Raw genomic sequence first — 23,328 nt, 5'->3', positions numbered from 1 at the left:
AATTTGTTTCTGCTTTTTGTGGAGATGTTATACAGAATCATCCTAGTACTGTCCAAAACTAGTGCTTCATGTGGCCATCACTTTTGGATCTGGAAACTGAGGCTTCTGCACAGGTGTGTCCAGGAACCTCAGACAACGCTGGCACAAATACTGAAGTGAAACAGGCTCCTGCATCTGCAGAACCTGGAGCAGACCCCAGTGATTCTGTCCAACCTATTATTGCCAAGAAAATGTACTGCACAGTCATGAAGATCTGCCAGGCAGACACCCACTTCATTCAATCAATAGCTTGCAGTCAGCTTCTCCTTAGGAGCAGGCACATGGACAAAGTTTTAGCCCACACGCTTGTTATCATAGGACTTAAATACCTTATTGGCAGTATGCGTTGCATAAATGCCTTGGAGGCAGTGCAGTGAAATAGGTGCTATTTGAGGGCTTCCGCACTTAGCTGCTGAAACAAGAGACCCCAGACGTGTTTGTCCTTGTTGGGAATCATCAAGAGCCCTGCAGCTGTCATCTCCTCCAGAGAAAGGAGTTAGTTGTTCTGTGAAATTGTAGACAGTTCGCCTTTCAATAGACCACATTGAATTTATGATTCATCTTTGAACTTTAGCTCTGTGGGCAATGTTAAACATTTAGGCTTTTTCTTTAACAGACTGGTAGTTTTTAGAAAGAGACATGGAGTTCAGCACTTTAAAACAATCTGTAATAAGTAACATCCTAATATATTGTAACATACTCAGTTACATCTCAATTAACAGAACAGTGTTGATTTCATTTTTAAAGATACTACTGGAGACATATGAAACTTGCCTGAAAGTGATCTCTCCAGATTAAGGTTTTGTAGACAACACTTCAGCCCATGTGTACTTCTTAAGCCCAATGTAAGTTGAATGTATCCACAACAGAGCATGGCAGGGAGAACAGAGACGTTGTTCATGAACAGCTGAACTAATGGATCTTGTTTCCTACCATCTCCTCTGTTCACTAAATCCATAGCCTTACCTAAATCTTATGTAATATCCCCATGTTTCCCTGCAGTATATTCAGTTATTTCCAGGTCCCAGTCACTACATCAAGGTCTTGCTTCTTTCAGTTTTCTCACATCTGTTGCACCTTCTTTCTACATTATTTTTAGATTCCCTTATGTCTGCCTGTTTCTCTTTCTCTCCTCACCCCATGCTGACAGCTGGGCAAGACGCAGCACATGGGGTGGCTGGTTCAGAGCAACAGAAGTGTTGACTGATTGCCTCATACTCATGGTTGCCCAGTCAGGCAGTGCCAAATGCCTCAAGTAAAGCCTGAGCTTTCTTCCCTGTCTTGTCCTCAGCATTAACATCAATATGTTCTCCCCACTCTCCAGCCAGTGTTTTCTATTAAGCTTCTAGGATGTGGAGTGGACCTCAGCCATTTGGTAATATTGGATTAGCAAAACAAAAATTGGTCTGGGGGTGGGGAGATGAACAGAGAGACAGTAATATCTCATAGACTGCTTCCTGAGGAAACCAGGTTAATAGCAAAAAAAGTAACAAGAAGAGGAAAGAACAGAATTACTGTATAAATAAACACCTTTTAAAAGCAACCTATACTCCTAAGCCACTTAAATTACATATAAAATAAGGAAGACTCTAATATGGTTATTAATGTGATATACTCTTATATGACAAAGGTAGCTGTAGCTTTAATATGTTAGCCAAGATTTTAGTGCTTTACTCACCCAATTAATATGTGAAAATTACAGGCAGTTTGGTCTGTACTAGCATTTGCCAATCTGCTAATAGCTATGCTACCTAGTCCGTCATTACTGAACTTTTTCCTGCCTGCAAAAGGCAGGACCAAGCACTCTTTTACCCATATACTTTAAGTAACAGGTACTAGGGAGGACCATGTATTTGCTGGTTACAGCTCAGCATCAGCAAGCAGAGACTCCAGTGTTAAACTTCTGCTCTTACTGTAGGCAGCAAAGCATATTATATTCAATGGGATCATGATTTCACCCAGAAGTGAAGCAGAATCAGTAAAAATGTTCCATGCAACTAGTGAGAAGACAGGGAAGTACAGTGAGGAAGGGCAGGTATGTCACCGAGTTATTAACAGTAAAATATTGCATATGAGAAAAAGCATTCTCACGGTGAAGATGGTTAGACTGTGGATTAGTCTTCAAGCAAAAGGAGTGAAAGCCCTGTTGCTGAAGTCATTTAAAAAAGATGGCAACCTTGTGCCCCTCAGCCCTGAGCTGCAAGTGCCTTGGGCTCTGCTCTGGGACCCTGTGGAGTCAGAGAGCAGCTTAAGGTGTTTCCCACTGGAAGTTCTGCTGCTGCCTGCAGCAGGGAGGGCTGAGCAGGTGTATGTTTTATTCTGAGTGACATGTTAATATAAAATGCCAGTGATAATTAATACACTGAGCTAGGAGTTATAGTGGATGAAGGCTCTGACTCATTCTCATGGGGTTTAGTTGCAAAAGATAAATCATTCTGAATTGGGGCCTTCACCGAGTCAAATAAAAGGCAGGAATGTTTTGAGCATTTCCAAGCCCCTCAGTAGCTATTGCATACGGATGGGTGCCATGAGGCCTGTTGGTTCTCTCCTAGCTGTAGCATGTCACCTAGCTGTTCAGCTGGGTTGGCAAGTCTTTGAGATTATCTTTTGCTTTTATTTCCAACACTGATTTTTGTTCTTGTTTCTTTTGTGATGCTGTATAAACATAATTTTCTTAATCAAGCCCCTTGAAGATGTAGTCTTCCTCCTCTGCACCAGTTTCCCCTGTTCTCCATGTCCTCAGTTCACTGCTTTAAATTTACCATGCAGTGCTAAGTCATCTCCTGGACCCTGCCATATCTCTCATACAGAACCCTTGGTTTCTTGTGTTGCAGCCACTTCTGCATCCTCATGAAGTGTTCTTCCCGCAACTCCCATATGCCCCCTGGAGGTTAAATACTTTCCCCTTGTTTATCTTTTTTTTCTTTTGGCGCTTTCCTGCCATGTCTTTTGACAAGCAATAATAAGTTAATATTTGAGAAGGAAAACAAAGGATGCTGACACTTTGCAGGGTGGTTTTCCCCCAGCCTGAGGTCCCTTTACATCGCTCTGGCAGCATAAAGAGGTTTAACATGGATGCATGCTCACACAAATTTTAAAGCCTCTTTGTTGCTCCCTGACTGGCTTTGCTTAAGTGAAAATTAGATTCCAATAAATTTATTCCACTAAATAAAGAAGGGTGAAGTCCACAACAGATTTGTAGTATTGGTTAGGAAAGAGATCTTTTACATTTTTGACCAATATTTCCACTCCATTTCCAAAAAATGGGCTGAGGCACAGTTATACCAGCAGAAAAGTGCTTTTTTTTCCAATAGTTTGCTTTGCTCCAGGGAGGTACAAGCTGTACCAGCCAGAGTCCTCTTTTATCACTATGCACTGTCTCTATGCCCAGAAGTTTTGCCAGCGGGACTGCTCCTCCAAGCATGATTAGCATAAATACGATTTGCAGCTTCATGCTATCATACTATATATATTTAATGTTTAAAAAAGACAGACAATTAGCCTTATTGAAACCTCTTTGATAACGACATTGTGATGTGACTGCATTCTGATTTGTCTTTGTATTGAAATGCACACATCTTGAAATCACCTGCTGTGCATAAGGAGATACTTCTCCTGAAGATGCATTTTTTTTCCTTTACTCTCAGTTTACTCCTAAGTAGCCTCAATAGTAACTGGTATAGCAAAGCCAAATTTACGCTTAGTGCTTTCTTCTGATAGACTAAAACAGCACTTGCTTTGTTATGAAAAATTACTACATATGGAATAGTTTTTTATTAGGCTTTTTTTTTTCCTAGTCAATATAGAAAAGAAAAATAGAACTGGGGAAAAATCAATCTAAAGCTGAGGATGTGGTTTCTGTTATTGCATTGAAAGACTGTATCAGTCTGTCAGCGCTGTCTGAGCAGTCCCTGCTTTTCCTTCATCCCTTTTTAACAGCAAAGGTTCCTGACTGAAGGACAGTTAACACCAGCATGACTTTTCTTCCCGATTCAGAATCTTCTAGGCCAAGCTCGTCTGAGGAGGCCATAATAACACAAGTACTGCAGAAGCAACAGTCATGCTGGTGTGGGGAACAGGGGTCCTACAGTGTGGTTGGAAAGGTCTTTCCCCCTTGGCTCTGCTTCACTGATCCCTTGTATTACTGCAGGTTGCTGACCATTGCCTTTTTCTCCTTGAGCTTGGGGAGTAAGAAAACCAGCAAGGACACCTCGGTTTCTTTGGAGTGACTTTTCCTTTCCCAAAGATTTGCCCTCTAGCAAAGAGATTTTTACTGGCTTTGCCAGTTCAAGCATCTGGCTTCTAGTTAGGTCTTCAGCATGAAGTAGAGCGGCCTCTGGGCTGCTTTACCTCATGCCTTGTCAACACATCCCAGAGGCTGTTCTTACAGCACAGGGTCTGCCAGAGTGCAGGGATCCTGGCGCTCAGCCTTTTCCCACAGATATGCTGGGTGACGGCAGTAAGCATGCTGGCACCAGTACAGAGCAGGGGGAGTTGTGCAGGGTTTTACATCTGCTTGGCTTCAGCAAGTCAGTACCAAAAGTGGCTGCAGCTCAGCTAAGCATCTGAGTCAGAGCATTCGATGTTTGTAGCTTTGTTGGGATGCAGTAAATCTGTTTGATCATGCCTTAGGTTGAATAACATCTGGCCAGAGGAGCTACTGAAAGAGGATATTGTTGTACATAGATGAATTTGAGGAGAGGTCTCACAAGCTTCACTAAAGGGCCCAGTTCAGTTGGAGTTCCCCATGGAGTCTAATCTCCATAGCAGGCAAAATTGGGCACAGGCATTAAAGAAGGTGCCAACAGGCTTTTCTGACTTGCTTTGCAGTATCAGTTGAGATGTACCAGTGCTAGAAACAAGATCTTATCCTACAGCTAGACCGTACCCTGTTCCCCCAAATGATGAAAGTGGGTGGAGAGAAATGGGAAGGTTATTGAATCTAAACAGACAAGAGATCTGTGGTCAAAAAACCTGGACCTGTACACTACAGTCTTTTCTCCTGGGCCATGCAAGTAAGCGAGCAAGGATTAGAGAGGGTATAGACACAGTCACACCTATCCTTTTCTTTGCACAGTTTCATGGATTTGGGGGACAAGAATGATATTTTGAAATGGACTAATTTGATTATGCTCTTTCCTATCAGTGGGTATTTCTTAGGGCAAAGCTTTCTTGACCTTTTCCTCCAGGTAATGTGGTGTTAAGCCAGCCTGCAGCCATATTTGAGCCAAAAGGTACCTGTTAACACAGGTGTTAATAATAACAGACTGTTTCAGTGCAGTGCTTTTCAAAAGCACTGAAACAGATGAGAGAACCCCAGAATGATCCAGCTGGAGCAGTACAAGGCCAAAGATGAATGACCCTAAAAATCATACACTTACCATATAAGATTAAGGATATTGGCATTGTTTGTGTTTCACAGCAGTGAGAATAAGGAAAGCACAGCTGCGTGGGAGTATAGTTATATTTGGCATCACTTGTTTTTTTCCTGCTGCTGTGGCAAAGAAGTTTGAAACACTACAATAGAATTTGGTAAATAAACACAAATCTTCTGTACCTGACTTCATAAAAGAAAAGCATGCCCTCTAGATATGGGACGTGAAACTTGAATTGAGATAAATAGAGCCAGGCCCTGTTATGAAGAATTGTTAACAGAGGAAAGAGAATTTATTCCACCGTATTTAGAATCTCTCTAGAACTTACCAGAGCTACAGAGCCTGGAGCCTGAAATCCGTTTCTCATTCTGGCAGAGTGCAAATACAGGGTTGTTGTGAGCAGCTGCGTGGTGCTTAGTTGCTGACTAGGGTTAAACCATGACAGTTGCAACTTAATTTTATTTTATTTCATTACTCTGGGAAGTTCTAGAAGCACAGCTAGAATTATTTAAAATAGAAAGGAACAGGAATCATGAATAACAACATCCCTCTAGATCACATGCACTAACAAAATGAACATGCCTTTTGAAAAGTAGCAATTTAAATAATTCCAGGGAAAAGATTTCTAAAAGTCATCCTCTGCCTATTGCCCCCAGAGCAAAATTTAGTATTTTGACATGGGGAGGGAGAAGAAAATTACTTCAGAAGTTTCCAGACATCTCTGGTTCCTTCCATCCTTATTTGTTTGCATGAAGACAGACGCATAAGATGCTTTATAAGATGGTTTGGGCTTTTTTTTCCCTGATTTGTTTTGGTATCTCATATCATAGAAGAATTTAGATGGAATAACTGGGAAACAAAGTTCATACTTTGATAGTGAATGCAATGAGGAGTAATGAGTCACCGTACAGAGATGAAGGCAGAATAGACAATACATTCCTCATTTTAAAGCTGGGGCTGGCTCTGCTTGTGTTGGAATGTCACAGTGCTGGAGATGTGAGGAGAGATGCAGTAGCAGAAATTACAGCTGGCGGTAATCAGGACGAAGGAATGCACCTTTGCAGCCATTTGCGGGTAACAGAACAGCTCCTGCAGTTAGCCATGTCTAAGGTTAATAGGTTGTGCAGACTACAATACAGACCTTTACAGAGGAAGTGCATATTTCTAGTTGTTGCCCATAAAGCTTTCTGTGTTTTGCATGGATGCTCAAGTAACTTATTTTTTATAGCTCTATTTTAAGAATGACCAAAATTACAAGTAATTAGATACTTAATTCAAGTTTATTCAGACACCTCTACTAGGTTTGAAAAGCTGAAACAGGATAAAAATCCTGTTAGCTCCAAGATCTGTGCAATATATGTTGGTTGTTGTACTACTAGCATTGTAATCTCAGTGTGAGAGAATGATATGAGAAGGCTTTTCTTTCCTGCATTCACTTTGGCTGCCCCAGACATTCAGAGTGGAAAGATTACTGCCTGTCTGAAAGAAAAAGGTCCCCTTATGTTCTACCTGCACAGGCATTCCTAAACCCATGTATTGGGATTGTCTGCAAAAGTGTTAAACAAATGCTGTCCTGGATATGCTAAGTCCCCTGAAAAGATGTAAACTATATATATGTTGTTTTATAATGTAATGACTTCTGCCTGGCTCTTACGTATACAGAAGGCAATCAACAAAAGAACTATGGAGTTGCAAAAACATAAGGCAGTTATTAATTTTTTTTTTTTTTTAATCAAGAAAGTCATACAAGATCTTCTATAGACAGAAGGCAAGATCAGATCTTGAGCAGGGCACAGAGGAAAGTGAGGGAGGACACAATTAAAGTGTAGTAACAGAAAGAAATAGGAGGACCATTGGTTTCTGAGGCTAATATAGTAGGGACAGAAGTTACCTGCACGTGGAACTCCTGGTCTATGTCTGTCTCAAAACCAAAAAGCCAAGTAGCATAAAATAATGCCCAACAGTCAAAATTGCCGCATAATTTAGGTGGAATGTTACTTGGAAAATTTAAAACCTGTACCCTTTTAATCAGCAGATCTCATAGGGCAGCTGGTTTTGTGGTCACTTTGGAGAAGCGTGAGATGAAATTTCAGTTCCATTGAAGGACAATGGTAAAAGGCCCGTTCATTCCAAAATTCCCTTGGATACCACCCATGAGATCTTTTTACCACTGCTTCTGTTGAGAACGGGGACTGGGCTCCATTCAGAAAGCAGCTCAAACTGTGTGATCTGGTCTTGATTCATTTGCTTGCACAGCCCCACTGCAGTGATGAAAGGAAAATGATCCAATTTGGCTTTTGGACCCAAACCTGAATTTTCATGTCTAACAATTAGGAACCCCCTTCTCTCCTCACCTAACTATAAAATTAACTCATTTTCTATGTAGGTCTTTAAAAGTTAATAAACATGAAACACAATGACTATGTGTTTTGTAGGGTGACTTTTCAGACTGAAAGTCTGATTTAAAATCAACATTTTGGACGCTCTGCTTTTTCCATTGATTTCAGCACACAGTGCACTCCACTTTGTCCTGCCCGATCTGGTTTCCTCTCTCCTTTCAGGGAATCTCACTGCCTTTGGCAATATCTTTGCACAGGGATTCGCATAAATGTAGCCGAATATAAACATTTATATGAACAGCTAGTTCATTTAGTACTTGACTTGTTTTATTCCAAACACACACATAAATACCCATGCTCATGTGTATGAGCACCCAACCGTGAGTATGCCATGTTATACATATTTTACATGTGCAGCATTAGATTAAAAAGCCCTGACTTCTTTTTTTTTTTCCCCAAAGATTTTCTAGATTTTTTTTTTGGTAAATTATTGGTAAAGAATATTTTAAATGATGCATACTTTTCAGCTGTATTCTGAAAGGTGCATCTCATTGTTTAAAATGTGCTGGATTTAAAAAAGAAACAAACAAAGAAAAGAAAAAGGGATCATCTGATCAACTGCTCCATTATTCTTCTCTTTTCCTGATCACCTCTGCCCTGGTATGTAGAAATTGGCTGATTTATTTAAATCCCAGGAACTCCCACGGCATATGGTTCATAAAGTAGTATTTACAGTGTGCATTGTAACACTTCATCACTACTAGAAAGACTTGAAAGTAATATGGGCTCATGTTGTTCCAAAAGAAAAAAACAGGGTAAAAATATCTCTAATATTAAGATTTACTTTTGAGTCTACTGCTGTAAAATCAACTTTTGGAGAGGAATGGTATTTTCTGAGTGATAACTGCCACCCCGGAAAAAAAAAAAACCAAAAAACCAAAAAAACCCTAGCCCAAAAAAACCATCCTCAGAAAGTAGTTCTTCAACGCTGCCTTTTTTTCCCACAGCCTTGTGGAGCCCCCAACCCTGTCTGCAGAAAATGAAAGAGAGAGGGGTGGGATTAATGTGTAATTAAAGGGAATTTGGAAGGCTGAGATGTTGCGGAATGTTAGATCAGTAGCTGGAACAGCATGTGGTGTTCTTTAGGCAGGCTTCATTGAATCCATACAAAAAAAGAAAGAAGGACTGCTTGCCTGTCTGCTCATTTATCAAACAGCTAGGCTGAACTTTCACAGCTCCACAAAAGTGTTTTACTGTTTGCTGAAGTTTTGCTCCAGAAATTAAAGCTGAACAACCTAGCCACTCTGAGTCTATGCTGCATTTTTGACATCAGCCACGTTGTGCAAAGCTCTTGGAAACCAGTGCAGGTCAATTTTTACATGATACAATGGGAAGATGATTGTACATTTGCTAAAAAAAATATTACTGAAGAAATGGTCAAATATGTGACATTGTAATGTCTTTATTTATATAGCACCTTTTGATCCAAATATGTGTTCCAGAGCTTTCGGTCATCAATCAGGATTAAATATTTATCATGATAGCAAAATGGCTAATGGAAAAAAAATCTATATTATTTAATCAATTTTAATTGATGTTTTCTTCTAGTTGAGCAGTTATATTTCACCTGGTATGCCTGTTTTCCTTTAATATTAGTTAGTCCCGTCCCCCCCCAAAGAAGAAACATTTAGCTATTTATATAATGAAAACACAATTAAAATAGATTATAAATTAAAAAAGGAAGAAATTCCTTTTGCAAGTGAATCTTCACAGCTTACTGCAGTCTTTCTTGCATGACTGTTCTGCCAGAAGAATTTTCCTCTTACTGCAGACCACACTGAGAATCAGGTTCAATCCTGTGAAGTGCTGACTGCTGCCTTCCCAGCAACTACAGCAGAGCTTTTTCATCAGGACTAGCCTGGTTGATAGAGGCTCTGATTACTGAAGGCACAATCTACATCCATTAATCCATTTCCTAAAATGCATCTGGCACTAAAGAAGTTTTGTTTTACAGTAGCAATGTTCTTTTAATCTCTGCTGACAGTCCAGATTTTTTATGATACCCTGCTGTTTCTGAGATGCACTTGTTTTCCACAGAGGATAGATTGCTTCCGAGCTATCTTCACAAATGCAACAGTGAGTCTTCCCTGGTAGAAGTGGTGTCCCTGTCAAATACCAAAATCTTTTCAGGGAATCATCTTTTAGAAAAAGGAGTGTTTAATGGCAGGATTGTGAAGGTCTGTAAAGAACTGTGGCCTCCAAAACTCTCAAAAAGGAGAGTTCCCTCTATTTGCAGCAAAACCAGGTTTGTTGATCCTGCAAACTGACATAAATAAATAGTAGGCCAATTCTAAGTACAATCCTCCTTAGTTTAGAGGCAGAACTGATCTTAGATTTTTAAGGAAATGTATTGTATTCCAGTAACTTCTGAAAGTCTTTATTTAAATTAATGGTAGTTAATGGAATTATACTGAATTTTTAAGTCTCTTTCCCCTCCTTCAGTTAATGGAAAAAATCAAAAGCTTTATTTCTGTTTTCTCTTGCCATGTATTTTGCTGATGTTGCAGTACAGTTTCTCTGCTTTTCTGTCTTAACAGTCTATATTAAATTAAGTATTAGCAATGTGCTTTTCAACTTTTTCTAATATCAGTTCTACTTATTTGTAGATAATAAGGCAACAGTTTCCACAGCTAACGACAAGAAGACTTGGAACCAGAGGCCAATCAAAGTAAGCAGCGTATGGTATTATTATCATCTCACCCAGGGCCCCATATGGCTCTGGCTTTACTGAATAGAATACTATAAGATCAGGGAATAATTTGTCCAGTTGGGGACTTAAAACCCAACTTTGATGGAGGTTCCATTGTAGTCTTTACATTGTGTTATTGATTCAGTGGTGATCCTGCAAACGTAGTCTAATGGAGGCCTTTTACTGATTTCATCAGCAATGTTTTTCATCTCAACTCACTTTACACAATGTAAAGGACATTCATACCCAGGAGTAATGGAGCTACTGTCGGAGGCTGGGAAATAATAGCTGGTTAACATCATGTTTCAGTTTAGAGGACAAGTGGCAGAATGCTATCTGGAATTTAGGTAGGAACATACATTGGCCTAAACTGAAATTGTTCACAAACCTGGATTTAACCACCATTTTTCCTGTGTAATGAAATCCAACATACCTTTAAGTGATCAAGGAATTAGTTTATTGCCTTACCCAAAAGCTGGTACTTCCCGAAAACAGTTCATCCTAATTTCAGAACGAGAAATTGATTCAGAAAGAAGAATGCATTTCCTGGGGTATTTGACTTTTTCTAGTTGTTGACAAGATGTGATTCTACTAATTTATAAAGAGGATACAGTGATGTTTTATACTTTTTTCTGCTTGTGGACTCCATGAATTTTTTCCAGTGGAGCTTTGGATCTTTTTATTGCAAGTATACATACATATTGTTAGGGAGCTTATATATATATATGTATCTATCTGCTTTTCTTGATTAGCTTTCACAGAATCCTACAGGGTAGTCTAAGGGTAGTGTCTGTAGATCACAAGTGGAAAACTACGGAGGCGGAAATGAAAACCTGGGAGAGCGTTATCGCAAAATTTTGCTGGTAGAGCTTCTCTTTCAAAACAAAGCCTAGAAACAATATTGCTAAATGCTGAGAAACAAACATGCTGTGAGAGTTGAACTTACATACTAAAGCTGGAGTGACCCACTCTTTAAAAGAAAAAAGAAATTAAGATGCTAAAAGAAATGCCATTAAAATTAACCTTACTGTGCTCTTCTAACAAGTGGTCCATGCTGAGCAGTATCTCTTTGATGGGACCAAATGTCCTTTCCCCATCTTGAGATTCTCCTAATTTTTATAACTAAGCTTTCTTTTTCTAGAGCGGCCATATTTAAGCAGCTAATCGAAGATTTGAAATCTCTTCCCAAATGCAAATTCAAAGCTACCATAACATCACTCATAACAAAGCTACCAGATATTTCTCACATGCAAATCCTAGGCTAGTCCAACAGCATATTAGGAAAGCATGATAGGTCCGGACTCAGAGAATCAGGATTTAGGACTGAATATAATTTCTGTGGAGGTTCGTAAAGACAGAGTGAAAGCATGCACAAGTTGCTTTATAGAAACATTCATATGAGTGTACCCTCTGTCAGCCATCAAATCCCTCTGACATTGGATACAACTTTGTTATTTGTTTTCCTATTTAATGAAAGGAATGAGCAACACTGTAATTCCAAACTGGAGCTCAGGAGTCTCTCAGAGGGGCAAGATGCTCTTGATCTGCTAACTGAAGGTATCTTGCATCTCCAAAAGCTGTGCCTCTTCACTCTCAATGAGGCTAAAAATCAATGAGACTTAATATTTCTTGCATATTTTCCCCCTAACCTGCATGCCTATCAGAGGAGCTTTCAGGTCACATACTCCTCTCGTGCCACCTTTGCAATGGTTCTGCTCCCTATCTAGCAAGTAAGAAGGGGTTTCTGTAAAGCATGCTGTCTGTGCTCGGCAAAATCCTTGGCCCCTGAGAGTCCCTGGTCACCCCTGTGAGGGAGATCATAGTCACTCAAATTTCACAGCCTCAGCAGGTGTGAAATTGAGTTCTTCTGCTCCAAAAGAGGATGCCTAAATCTTCATCAGTGGTTAACACCCCAAGAATTATAGCATACAGAGAAGTCATTCTCATTTGATCCAATGAAGAGGAGAGGTATAAACCCACATGCATACATACTACATGCACACTGTACTACTTTACAATAAATACACTCCTTGCTAGACCCAGCACAGCTGTAACAGAGCTCTGGTTTTGTTTTCAGAAACATCTGACTGCATTCCAATTAAGTTTTACGTAAAGAAATTACTTTAGACATTAACACTTCAGTCCCTTTATCGCCAACTGTGCTGACTGATTGCTGCCAGTATGATTTTCATTCCACTTTCCTGCTACTGCCAAAGCAAATTCGGCCATAGAAGTGGTTAAGATTATCTGACTTCACACTGTTCTGCGTTCAATTTTTTTATAGCACGGCTGCCTTGTAACATTACAAAGTTCAGAGATACAATGGTGCTATACTGTTGGTCATCAGTTGTGAGGCTTTCTTTTTTGCAGCTGGGTTTATTGCTGTAAGCATGCAGCTGTTCTCTATCACACCGAGCTTACAAACAGTTCCAATACAGGTGAGCCATGAGAAGGCAGCTAAACATAAAAGCCAATTTCTTTCTGTACTGTAGTTTGAAACTCTTCAGTTATGTACACAAGAGGTTAGTTAAACTGATGGAAACTACATGGTGTAAAGGGAATTTTGCTTCTTTCTTTAAAGGAATGCTGCAGATCCTGGATTCGTGACAGTAAAAAGCATTCCACTATTTACCACAAATATGATTGTGTTGTCTGCATGTTATTCTTCTACAGATCAAACTTTCAAGCACTGTTTATTGACTTAAGTTGGGTTTTTTTCTGGTAGAAATACACAAGAATCTTTGTAAACTGCACCAGTGAGGTTTTGCCATTTGGAATGGTAAAATGACTGAAGGAGGAAGCTATCTGGAAAAATTTTGGAGTTAATTTGGCTATTGCTGTCTATATGATTTTGAAGCTACCTGGAAAACTCTTTTATGTAGTTTACTGCCAAGTGCAATATACCGCAAATTAAATAATGCATAATGAAATTCTACTACATTTTCCAGGCTTTCATTCATTTTTTTTCTTGAACTGATTTAAGCTGAAACTTGACATGAGACTGACCCCTGTTTAAATTGCACAAACCTCTCAGTCCATCAAGAACTTTTGCAGTCCTGCTTGCTGTGACCTTCCCCCCCCCCCCTCAGCAATTTGTGGTGCTAGCTCCCTGTAGCATTTTCTTTCGGTTCCCCAACCCCAGACATACTGCACAGGACGCGTGTGAGCTTTATAGCTCTTACGTGCAGTGCGTGCATGACAGCTGCTAGAGACCAAACTAGGGACTTGAGCTGCAAGCTGGAGTTGTTACCGTTCAGGCTAAAACGCCAAACTTCTACAGCTGGTGTTATAACCCCAGTGTTAGCACAAACTTGCCATTAGCTATCTGTAACAGCTTAGGACCAATCTGGAGCCTGGTTTCTTCTGGTGTGGAATACACTTTTTGGCCTAAGCCCTAATGGGCTTAGGAGCTGATAGTGTGGCTTCTCAGGTATTGAAGCAAGGAAATCCCATTCATACCAAGTCAGCTTAATGTTTTAATAAATCTCACTTGGATTATTCAATATTGAGTTCAAGATAGCTTTTATTTTTAATGGACAATATAGAATGTCCTCAGTGGGCATGGCAAGGGAGCCACACACTAGAAGTTTGCTACAACTCCCCAGGCCTCCTTTCAGCCCATCTGTGCTGATAGACAAGATTAGAGCTTCCAGCTCTTTGCTACGACTTTCTGCTGGAGATTATGACACGCGTTGATTTGTCAGTAAGTGACTGAGAAAGAAAAAAGGAAAAAAGTCACCTGAGTTAGTTTAAACTACCATCATTTAGATAAGATTCTTTCACTAATTTAATTGATGACCTTTGTAAAACGAGCTGATATTGCCTAAAGCAAACTTGGGTCCATTCAAGTGAACAGATCTGCTGGCAGCACTCTGAAATCAGTAATGTCTGGGGAATACAACAAACATCCGGCGATGGTAACTTCTCCTGCTACCATAGTGGGATCCAGAAGACAGTGTCTCATAATGGTCTGATAGGGTTTTGATAGACTGTAAGGAGAGAACTGGAAGGTCATTGAAAATTCTCTCTAGGAAAGTAGGGTGAATCAAAAGTATATGAGCAATACAATCTTGTGATGCCTTTTGTAATCATTAAAAATTTAGCTGATGGATTGGTAGTGCCTACAGTTGAGAAACTGAAATAAAAGTTAACAAATTATGGAAGGAATAAGATTAACTTTGCTGCTTTGATGCAAGAGTTAGACTGGATAATCAGTGCTTCCATGAACACCTATAATAAAGCTAAGTTGTAGCACAAACTTGTGCCATAAGGCCACCAATCCGTTCTTATAGCAGAGCCACACTGTGCAATTCCCACTGTGGTCTGCACAAACAGAGCTAGTGTTGTGTAGTATCCCTCACTGATATAAGCTCAGTGCTGATGCTAAGTTATGAAGCAAATAATTTTGAACTGTACATTTCCTACCATTCATTGCTTTCCAGCACAAGCCTTTTTTTCTCCTCTTTTCATTGAAGTGTTTTCAATTTTTGAAACATTTCTGATCAACTCATTTGCAATAAAGACTCATGCTTTTCAGGGATCAAACAGCCCTCAACAGTCTGAGAATCAGGGAGCTGAAATAACAACAGAAGGGCCAGTCCAGAGGGTCTGTACCTCTGCTTATTGCTAAACTGAAGGAGCAGCTGCACAGCAGAGCTCTGCCAACAAGTAGCTTTAGGATTTTTTTTTTCTTTATAACAAGAAAAAAAAATGCAAGTCCATTATTTTCCTGCCCTGCAACAGAGTCAGCTTTATTAACTCTGAAGAGAGCTACTTTTACCAGAAGGAATAAAAATTGGAAGCCCAATATATTACTGTGATGTTCTGCTACTGAATCAATGCTTGTTAATAATATATAAATTATTCCACAGTCTGTTTTGTGTAGAAGTCATTAGCATTACCAGCTTCTCTTACACCCATATCTTTTTTTTTTTTTTAAATTTCAAACAATCTGCTTTATAAAATATACATCTCTATGTATCAGGTACCATTATTATGGAATTGCAGTGAAAGAAAACTCCCAGTATTATGATGTGATGTATTCTAAAAAAGGAGCAGCCTGGGTCAACGAAACAGGAAAAAAAGAAGTAACCAAACAGACAGTGGCGTATTCACCACGATCCAAACTGGGAACATTACTGCCAGAGTTTCCAAATGTCAAAGATCTAAATCTGCCAGCCAGTCTGCCAGAGGAGAAGGTAACACTTTGGAAATCTTTTCTTGGCTTGTCTTGGTTTTTTTCCCCTGCTTTGGATGAAAGCTTTATCTAAAATATAAAGACTTTAAATTAGAATAAGTTTAATAATGCTTTGACTTTATTTATGGGCGACTTAATTACTTCATATAATTGGAAGAAATATCTTCCCTTAAAATAGGCAGCTGACACTATCAGCTGTACAATATTTCTAAAGCCTGTGCACACTTTTTTTAAAGTTACATTACATACAGAAGGTGAAGTTTGAGGGTAACAGTTTTTAAATGTGTTATAGCTCTTAAATCTGTAAACACGTTTGATGGCAAACTGAAAAACAGTTCTGATGCTTTCTTGAGCAGAGAGGGACTTAATGTATTTCTTATCCTTCTAGACTAGAAATTAAGAGAATCCTATCTGCACATATGACAAAAGTGCTCTGGCTGCTCTTGGTTGAGCTTGCTAGTTTTCTGATGCTATTCACATGTGTAGTATCAATGTAAAGTGGACAAAAGAATAGGGTTTTATAGTTCTTTATGTCCTAATTAGGGCCACATTCTCGTCTTTGATCTCACTGAGGCTTTTTGCTCCTCTTACATTTGAAGAATCCCCATTGACATAGAAAAATCCATGAATTCAAAGGGAGAATTTACTTTTAAGAAGAAAACTCATCTTAAAGCTAATCTAACTAGACTCTAACCGATTCCATTATTTTTGCAATTGTGCATAGGTAAGATAAGAAAATCTTAATTTTGGTGCTCTATATTCTGATAGTTTTAAAAGTGAATTTCTTAAAGTAGAATGATCTTTTGTGTGTCTCCCTCTCATTCTTTTTCAGGTTTCTACCTTTATTATGATGTATAGAACTCACTGTCAGAGGATACTAGACACTGTAATAAGAGCAAACTTTGATGAGGTATGGTTAGAAACTACAGTTGTAGTTTAATGATACATAAGGTATTAATGGATCTGAGAGCTTATTTTGAATGTGATATTACAAATTTCTGGTTTTGTGGTGGCCAATCCCTTTCATGAGTAATGAACAATAGCTATACTTGAGAATATAATATGCGACTGATAGCGTTAGATCTCACTTATGACACTGTGCGAGTTACAGGAACAAAAGCAATGGGAATGTTTTTGTCTCTCCATTCACCAGCAGGATTAAGGTAGCAATACCCCCTTACGAGATGTTGGACAATCCAGTTCTTACAACTCAAGAAGTGTGTCCACCACCACTTTTCTAAGCTTTGAGTTGGGACTGAGCTCTGTCTGAAGGAGTTCTTTCTGAGCTCTCAGCACAAACCCAGGGCAGGTGCCACAGCCAAAATGGTGGGCTCTGCTGGTCTATTAACAATGGTGCAGGGTGGTGGTGGGCCTACAGCCTCCCAGATATCCCAGAAAGCTGTAGCTGCAGTCTCCAATTCCTCAGTTGTACTGCAGTGCACTAGGAACATGCGCACTGCTCAGCAGTTGATACCATCCACTAGAAATGGATAAGGTTTCTACTTGCTGCATATCTGACTGAATCTGAGGGTTTTCTGGCAGTGCATGCAGACAGCTCTATAATTAGAGCTGAAAAATAAAACATTACTGGAATGCAATCAGTTTTATATTACATGTAGAGAAGGCCTCTAGTCCAGGAAAACAAATCTGACTATAGAGATGCTGAGGGCCTGATTCAAATATGACAGCCAGGTCCCAGAAAAAATCAAAGGGAACAGGTCTCTTGACTACGCTTTTTGAACAATGGCAAGAAATTCCCTGCATTTCTTCCTCTCACTGTTTAATTCTTACACTCTTCTGGTTTAAATCTGAGGCTCTTTTAAGTCGTCGTACCCAGTCAAGATGTTTCCATGTGAGAGAAATATGTGACATATTCAGGAAGTTTTGCCGGATGAGTCTCAGAATACCTTCTTAAGAGCAGGATGTTATATTTTGTTAGGGAATCTGTTTGTCAGGATCAATAGCGGGGAAGGGGCTGAGCAGCAACAATATATAATGGCAAATATTCTTTACTGCAGCTGGTGTGGTTACGTATTTTCAGTACTGATTGCGTGCAAAAGGTTATCACTTATGAATGCCAGTGTTCTGACCCCTGTAGAACTGATCATATCGTTCACTGAATAACACCTCTATTTCCTACATGAAAATTTTCAGAGGTATATTTTGCTGTGTCTGGAATCTCCTCCCCATTTTCTTTTTTGTCTTTATCCATTCTTTCTCCTCTTTCCTTCATAGTGGAGGAAAGAAGAAATCCAAAAGTGTAGTGTTTCTTTCCAAAATGAAGACAGAAAATGGTATATTGACCCCTGTAAGCCATGTGCTATCCTCTTCTCCCTCCCTACCCCAAGCCCTAGATTGCATTCCTTTGTATACAGGGACAGAGAGCAAAGAGAGATAAAAAGGTTTGACACGTGGAAGCCAAAGAGTTACACTCACCAGCCACTGATGGAAGGTAAAAATATGGTGGTTCCCATGGGTGTCTCTACTGTAGTAACACAAAGACACCCTGTCACCAACTCAGAATGTCTCCTCGCCCTTTGGTTGATTATCCCATTGTGTGCTGCGTTACAGTATAAGCCTGTCTAGTTAAGGAGTATGCCTTGCCTGCATTGTGCGCCATCCGTCCAGCTCTGGGGCTGAAACAAATGCTGTGTAAGCAGGATCATTTAAAGAAAATGGTATTTGTGGCCTTTGGTTATTTTAATTTAAACATCCCTGCTTCTTCTCGTGATTGCAGGTTCAAAGTTTTCTTCTGCACTTTTGGCAAGGGATGCCTCCTCATATGCTGCCCGTATTGGGTTCTTCAACTGTAGTGAATATAGTGGGAGTTTGTGATTCAATTCTGTACAAAGCGATTTCTGGAGTTTTGATGCCAACGGTACTACAAGCATTACCTGACAGGTCAGTATAGCTAGCAGCACTGACCACTTTTAGCTCAGCTGTCTTTGTTATATGTCTTTTCTTCAAGAATGGCACCAGTTGTCAGAAAGCTGCTTGCTGCCACCCACTTCTTGAGTTTAAATCACAGTGTTAATTCATAGGAGTTGAAGAGCTGACATGTTCCTGAAGAAATGTTCAGATTTTAGCAAGACTTGTATTGTGAAAAACTTGTTATTTTTTGTGTGATAAAGAATACCACCTTCTTGGTTTACTAACATCAAGCTGATACTCATGTCCCAACTTTCAGGGAATATCAGAAGGCTGCGGGCTGCAGAGTGCCACACTGTCTTCTGAAACTTTCAGACACTTTTCTGCTAGTCAGGGATAACAACATAACAGTATTCTGAATTATAGTGACAAGAGGAGCTGGCCTGGCTGCTTTCTTTGTCAGTACTCACAAGTCTACTCAGGCACTGCAACCTAAGCATTTGTCTCCATATACACTCTTGGAATCCAATTGTTACTCTGCTTGCTTGTAGTATAAAACATGAAGATTGTACTTGTGAAGTCTTGGACAAGCTAGTTTAAATGCTATCCTATGAAGAACAGATGCTTATTTTAGAATTGATTTATTTGTATTAAGAAATATTTCCTTCTTTTGTTTCAAAGTTAAATTCATTTTTCCAATCCATGTGGTAGATCTCAGCTGTTCTCTTCCCACCTGGAGCTCATGGAGTCCAAGAAGCCCTGTTTATATAGGCAAAGCAGGACAGAGATCAACAGTTCACAGCAAAAAGTGTAATCACTGAGTGCAGTCAACCTGTTTCCCCCTTTGATTTTCCTAATATGAGCATCAGGAAACTCTCTTTTTCTAAATATATGTGTACACCATTAGTATTATTTGACTGATGCATTCCTGAGGTTGAGCAATTTGTTAAGAATATTGCTCTAGGAGTTTCTTATTGGTGCTGTGTATTTGGCCCTTGAGATTTTAAAGTGTCTCTGATCATGGCAAATGTTTTCAAGATGTTGTTCTGCTCTCCTATGTGCACTGCATGACTGCTACAGTACAGGCAAAGTACTTTTTCCACACGAAACCTGTTATAAGCATGGGCTTTCCTTGATAAGACATGTACATTTTTACAGGCTTTGCCCTTCACCCCCCCACACCCCCCCAAATCTATTTCATTGGAAGGATTAAACAGAACAGCAGTCCTTTTCTCAAGCTGCTTAGTTCTTTCATAGCAAATAAGGAGAGACTTGAGTGTGAATATAGACTTTTGTAATGCATATAAAGGGCCAGATTGTGGCTATTAAGCCATAGCCTGCACTGGAGGGGGTGAAGAAGGGTCTCATTGCAATGGAAGCTCCTGAAGGAAATCTTGCTGACTCAGCCAGAATCCTCTGAGGGACTTCCTGGGAACAAATATTGGCTGTCCAGAAAAGCCACTTTGCAGTGGCTGCAGCAGTTGTCATCCATCCCCTGTCCTGTTAAGGTGTCTTTGTGGAGCAGAGCAGGTCTATGGCCACGTTTATTTTACTAGCTCTGTTCTCAGCGCAGTGTGTTAGGAATACAAACAGAAAAAGCTGCCCAGCTGGAAGAGGGGAAGTTCCTTGCATCTTTCCTCTCTCTCTCTCATCTGTGTATCTTGAGTATTGCCACAGGCAGTGCAGCTCAGCCTGGCAGAACCAACTGTTAGGGTCCCCTGCGCAACACCCTGCAACTTTTCCTGGAACCTGTCATTTTATACCAAGCAATTCCAAGAAGAAGGGCGGAACGAGCTGCTTACCAAGTTTAGCAGGAAATGATGGAGCCAGCAGGAAAGGGTAGTAAGGGAGAAGAGAGAAATCCCACTTGTCTGGGAAAGTTCCTGTCCTGTGCAGAGCTAAGCAGGCAGGTCCTGCTCTGCCCCCACTTCCCCCACCTGTGTGGGCTTGCCTGGAAATTCCACCCCACCATCATCATCCACTCACTGGCTCCAGCCTGCAGCATGGTTGTCGCTTCGCTTGCACATCCTTGCGTACATCTTTGTATGTGTGGGCACAGCTGAGCTGAAATCCAAAGCTTGATCTATTGTCTTCTTTAAACAGTTGTGATTTTATGTTTTTATGTTTGTACAGAGTGGGAATGATTTTCTTTCAGGCTAAGAATACTGTTTGTAAGTATCAAAGCAGTGCAGTACAGAGGCTTTCATTCATTGTGAGGTTTTGAACATGGTGAAAAGTTTTCCTTTTTCTGCAAACATTTTCAGAAGTTTTTCTTCACGCCTACAAACCAAAATACATCAGCAACTCTGCATAATAGTGAGTTGTAAATAACTGATTCATAGTCATCACACGTTCACAGATTTTATAGTGTAAAACACAGAGTGAACATGTTCTGATGTAGTGATTTCTCTTTTCAGTTTGACGCAGGTGATCCGAAAGTTTGCAAAGCAGCTGGATGAGTGGCTGAAAGTAGCTCTCCACGATTTACCAGAAAACCTACGAAATATCAAATTTGAATGTATGTATTGCCCAGTCTCTCTCCTATTAACCTGGGATGTATATAGTATTTATTGATTACAAATTAATTGGAAGTGAGACTAGCGTTCTTTTAGGAATTAAAACCTGTCAGCATTATAAATCTTGCATTCACTTACAATCTCCACTTGTTCATGAAAACCAATTTCATTTAGTGAAATGAGGCACTGCTCAAAATGAGAAGAATTGTTTTTCCATTCTTGTGGATTCTGATAAGAAATTAATTTTGTTGATAGTAAGCAAACATTAGGGATGATATTAGGCAAAGGAAATTATTAAACAAACCTTTAGGCTAGCACAATTTGAATACAGCTTGAGGCCCTTGCTCAAAAAAGTGCCAGAGTTAAAAATGAAGGAGATCAAATTACCCTGTCACCACAGGAAAGGGCACTAGTCCTTTTCAGACGTGCTTTGTAGATGCCTGCAGTGCACATCACCTATTGATAAAGCCTGCTTTATTTCACGGCTCTCAATTCTTTGCCTTTCATGAGCACTAAATTCCACACCACAAAGTTAAAGGGGGAAAAAAAAAAAACCTAATTTAGGAGAAGGATTAACTATTTTGATCAGCATGGAAAATTAGGTGTATATTTTACCGAGAACAGTCAGGATGTAAGTTGGAACAACTAATTTTAGGGTTTTTTTGCATTGTTTATTAATTTATTTTAAAAGTTACACAAAGTCAGAACTGAGAATATGCTTTATCACATCTATGTCAGTTCAAAATATCGAGAATCTGCAACAGCAAAATCTTTTCCAATCTTACAGGGAGAGAGAAAGAGGTGGACAATACACTTTCTAGTCATTCTCAATCTGTACGCTTTAACTGCCTCTATGTACAGTACAGAGGGAAAACCTACTCTGTGGCCATGTCTAAGGCCTGTTTGCATAGATCTGCAAGTCTTTGGTGATTTTAGTATAAGGAAAAACTTGAGTGTATCCTACCTTTTACAGGCGCCTTTGTTGCTTCTGCAATTGTTTCCTCCTCATCAGAATTTGTGATAGTGTACGCAGTCAGTGGAGGTAGTGACAGGAGTAACTGCAAGCCTTGGTCATGTTTGCAGTTTCCAAGTCACAGATTCAGAAAAAGATGCCCAACATAACATTTTAAAAATTCATTTTCCAAGTATAGGAAATACCTTAATACAAGGTCCGTATCACTTGGAAAGAGCTAAAACAGGAGCAGAGGACTGGCAACTACCTCCTGGGCCATCTTATCCCATAGCATATTAGTAGATCATGTAACCACTTTCAGAAACTTTGATCAAATTCTACCTGAAACTGTATCAGACTTGAGCTCCTGCTAGTCCAGTCAAAAGACTCCTCCAAAGTTTGTTTGCATTAAGACAGCAACCTTTTCTGATTTCCACACATAATGTAGCTATCATTATTTTATGCCCACTTGTTCTTGCACCAACATTTTTCTTTCTATTAAATAGTTCTTTCTGGTCTTCAGTTCCTTTGTATATCACGAGAAAATTTGCTATGCTGAACAAGCAAAGCTTTTCCATTGTCCTCTACCTTTCTCTTGTCATCTCATTATTCACAGCATCTATAAATCATTGCTTGTAATATGCCTCTGTAAAAGTGATTGAGCATTCAGATTTAAGGTTTTAGGTCAAGGTTTAAACTAAGTTAAAACTGGGCTATTTGAATGCACTTTATGTAGCCACAATTGTATACAGGGAACTGGATATATTTTTTTGGTTCTTGTTTTAATTTAGTATTTTCAGAAGTAACTTTCTTTAGCACGGTATGTAAATATGTATCTCTTCTTTGCTGCAGTGTCCAGAAGATTCTCACAAATACTCCGGCGACAGACATCATTAAATCATCTCTGCCAAGTAAATATTTCAGTTACCCAAGTTTGCTTAATGTCATTTTTACTGACTTTTCAAATGATTTTATGAATTGGCAGGCTGAACTTTTCTCAGAGAGGAAGAGATCTTGTTAGCAGTTTGTGTCCAATATTTATTGTGACTATCTTTATAAAATCAAAAAGTAATCAGCAAAAAATGCTTTTCTAGATAACTGGCAACCCCTGATCATTACGTTCAGCAGGGTACTTTTATGAAACAAATAATAATTTGATTTGAAGAGATTGTTCATTTCCAGGAAATAAATGAGAGATATTCCATTGATTTCAGAGCAGTTTGTATTAGGCCTATTGCAAAGCAAGAAAAATTTCTATATGCCTGACAATAAATTCTAAGTCTAATTGTATAT

At 39.5% G+C, this 23,328-nt stretch overlaps 1 protein-coding gene across 1 annotated transcript in view; it reads left to right on the top strand.

Annotated features, from left to right (window-relative positions):
* The window catches only part of RFX4 (regulatory factor X4), a 98,872-nt gene that overhangs the window by 35,790 nt on the left and 39,754 nt on the right, over nucleotides 1-23,328 (top strand). Inside the window, exons 5-10 of the mRNA XM_069807400.1 lie at nucleotides 10,420-10,481; nucleotides 15,487-15,700; nucleotides 16,532-16,609; nucleotides 18,437-18,600; nucleotides 20,985-21,085; nucleotides 22,888-22,946. Coding sequence (XP_069663501.1) covers nucleotides 10,420-10,481; nucleotides 15,487-15,700; nucleotides 16,532-16,609; nucleotides 18,437-18,600; nucleotides 20,985-21,085; nucleotides 22,888-22,946 — 678 coding nt within the window. The remainder of the gene's footprint in view (nucleotides 1-10,419; nucleotides 10,482-15,486; nucleotides 15,701-16,531; nucleotides 16,610-18,436; nucleotides 18,601-20,984; nucleotides 21,086-22,887; nucleotides 22,947-23,328) is intronic.

The sequence above is a fragment of the Haliaeetus albicilla genome, chromosome 19, assembly GCF_947461875.1.
Source record: "Haliaeetus albicilla chromosome 19, bHalAlb1.1, whole genome shotgun sequence".
Classification (NCBI taxonomy): domain Eukaryota; kingdom Metazoa; phylum Chordata; class Aves; order Accipitriformes; family Accipitridae; genus Haliaeetus; species Haliaeetus albicilla.
Note: the sequence above shows the minus strand (reverse complement) of the source record. Positions and strands in the feature narration are given on the sequence as shown.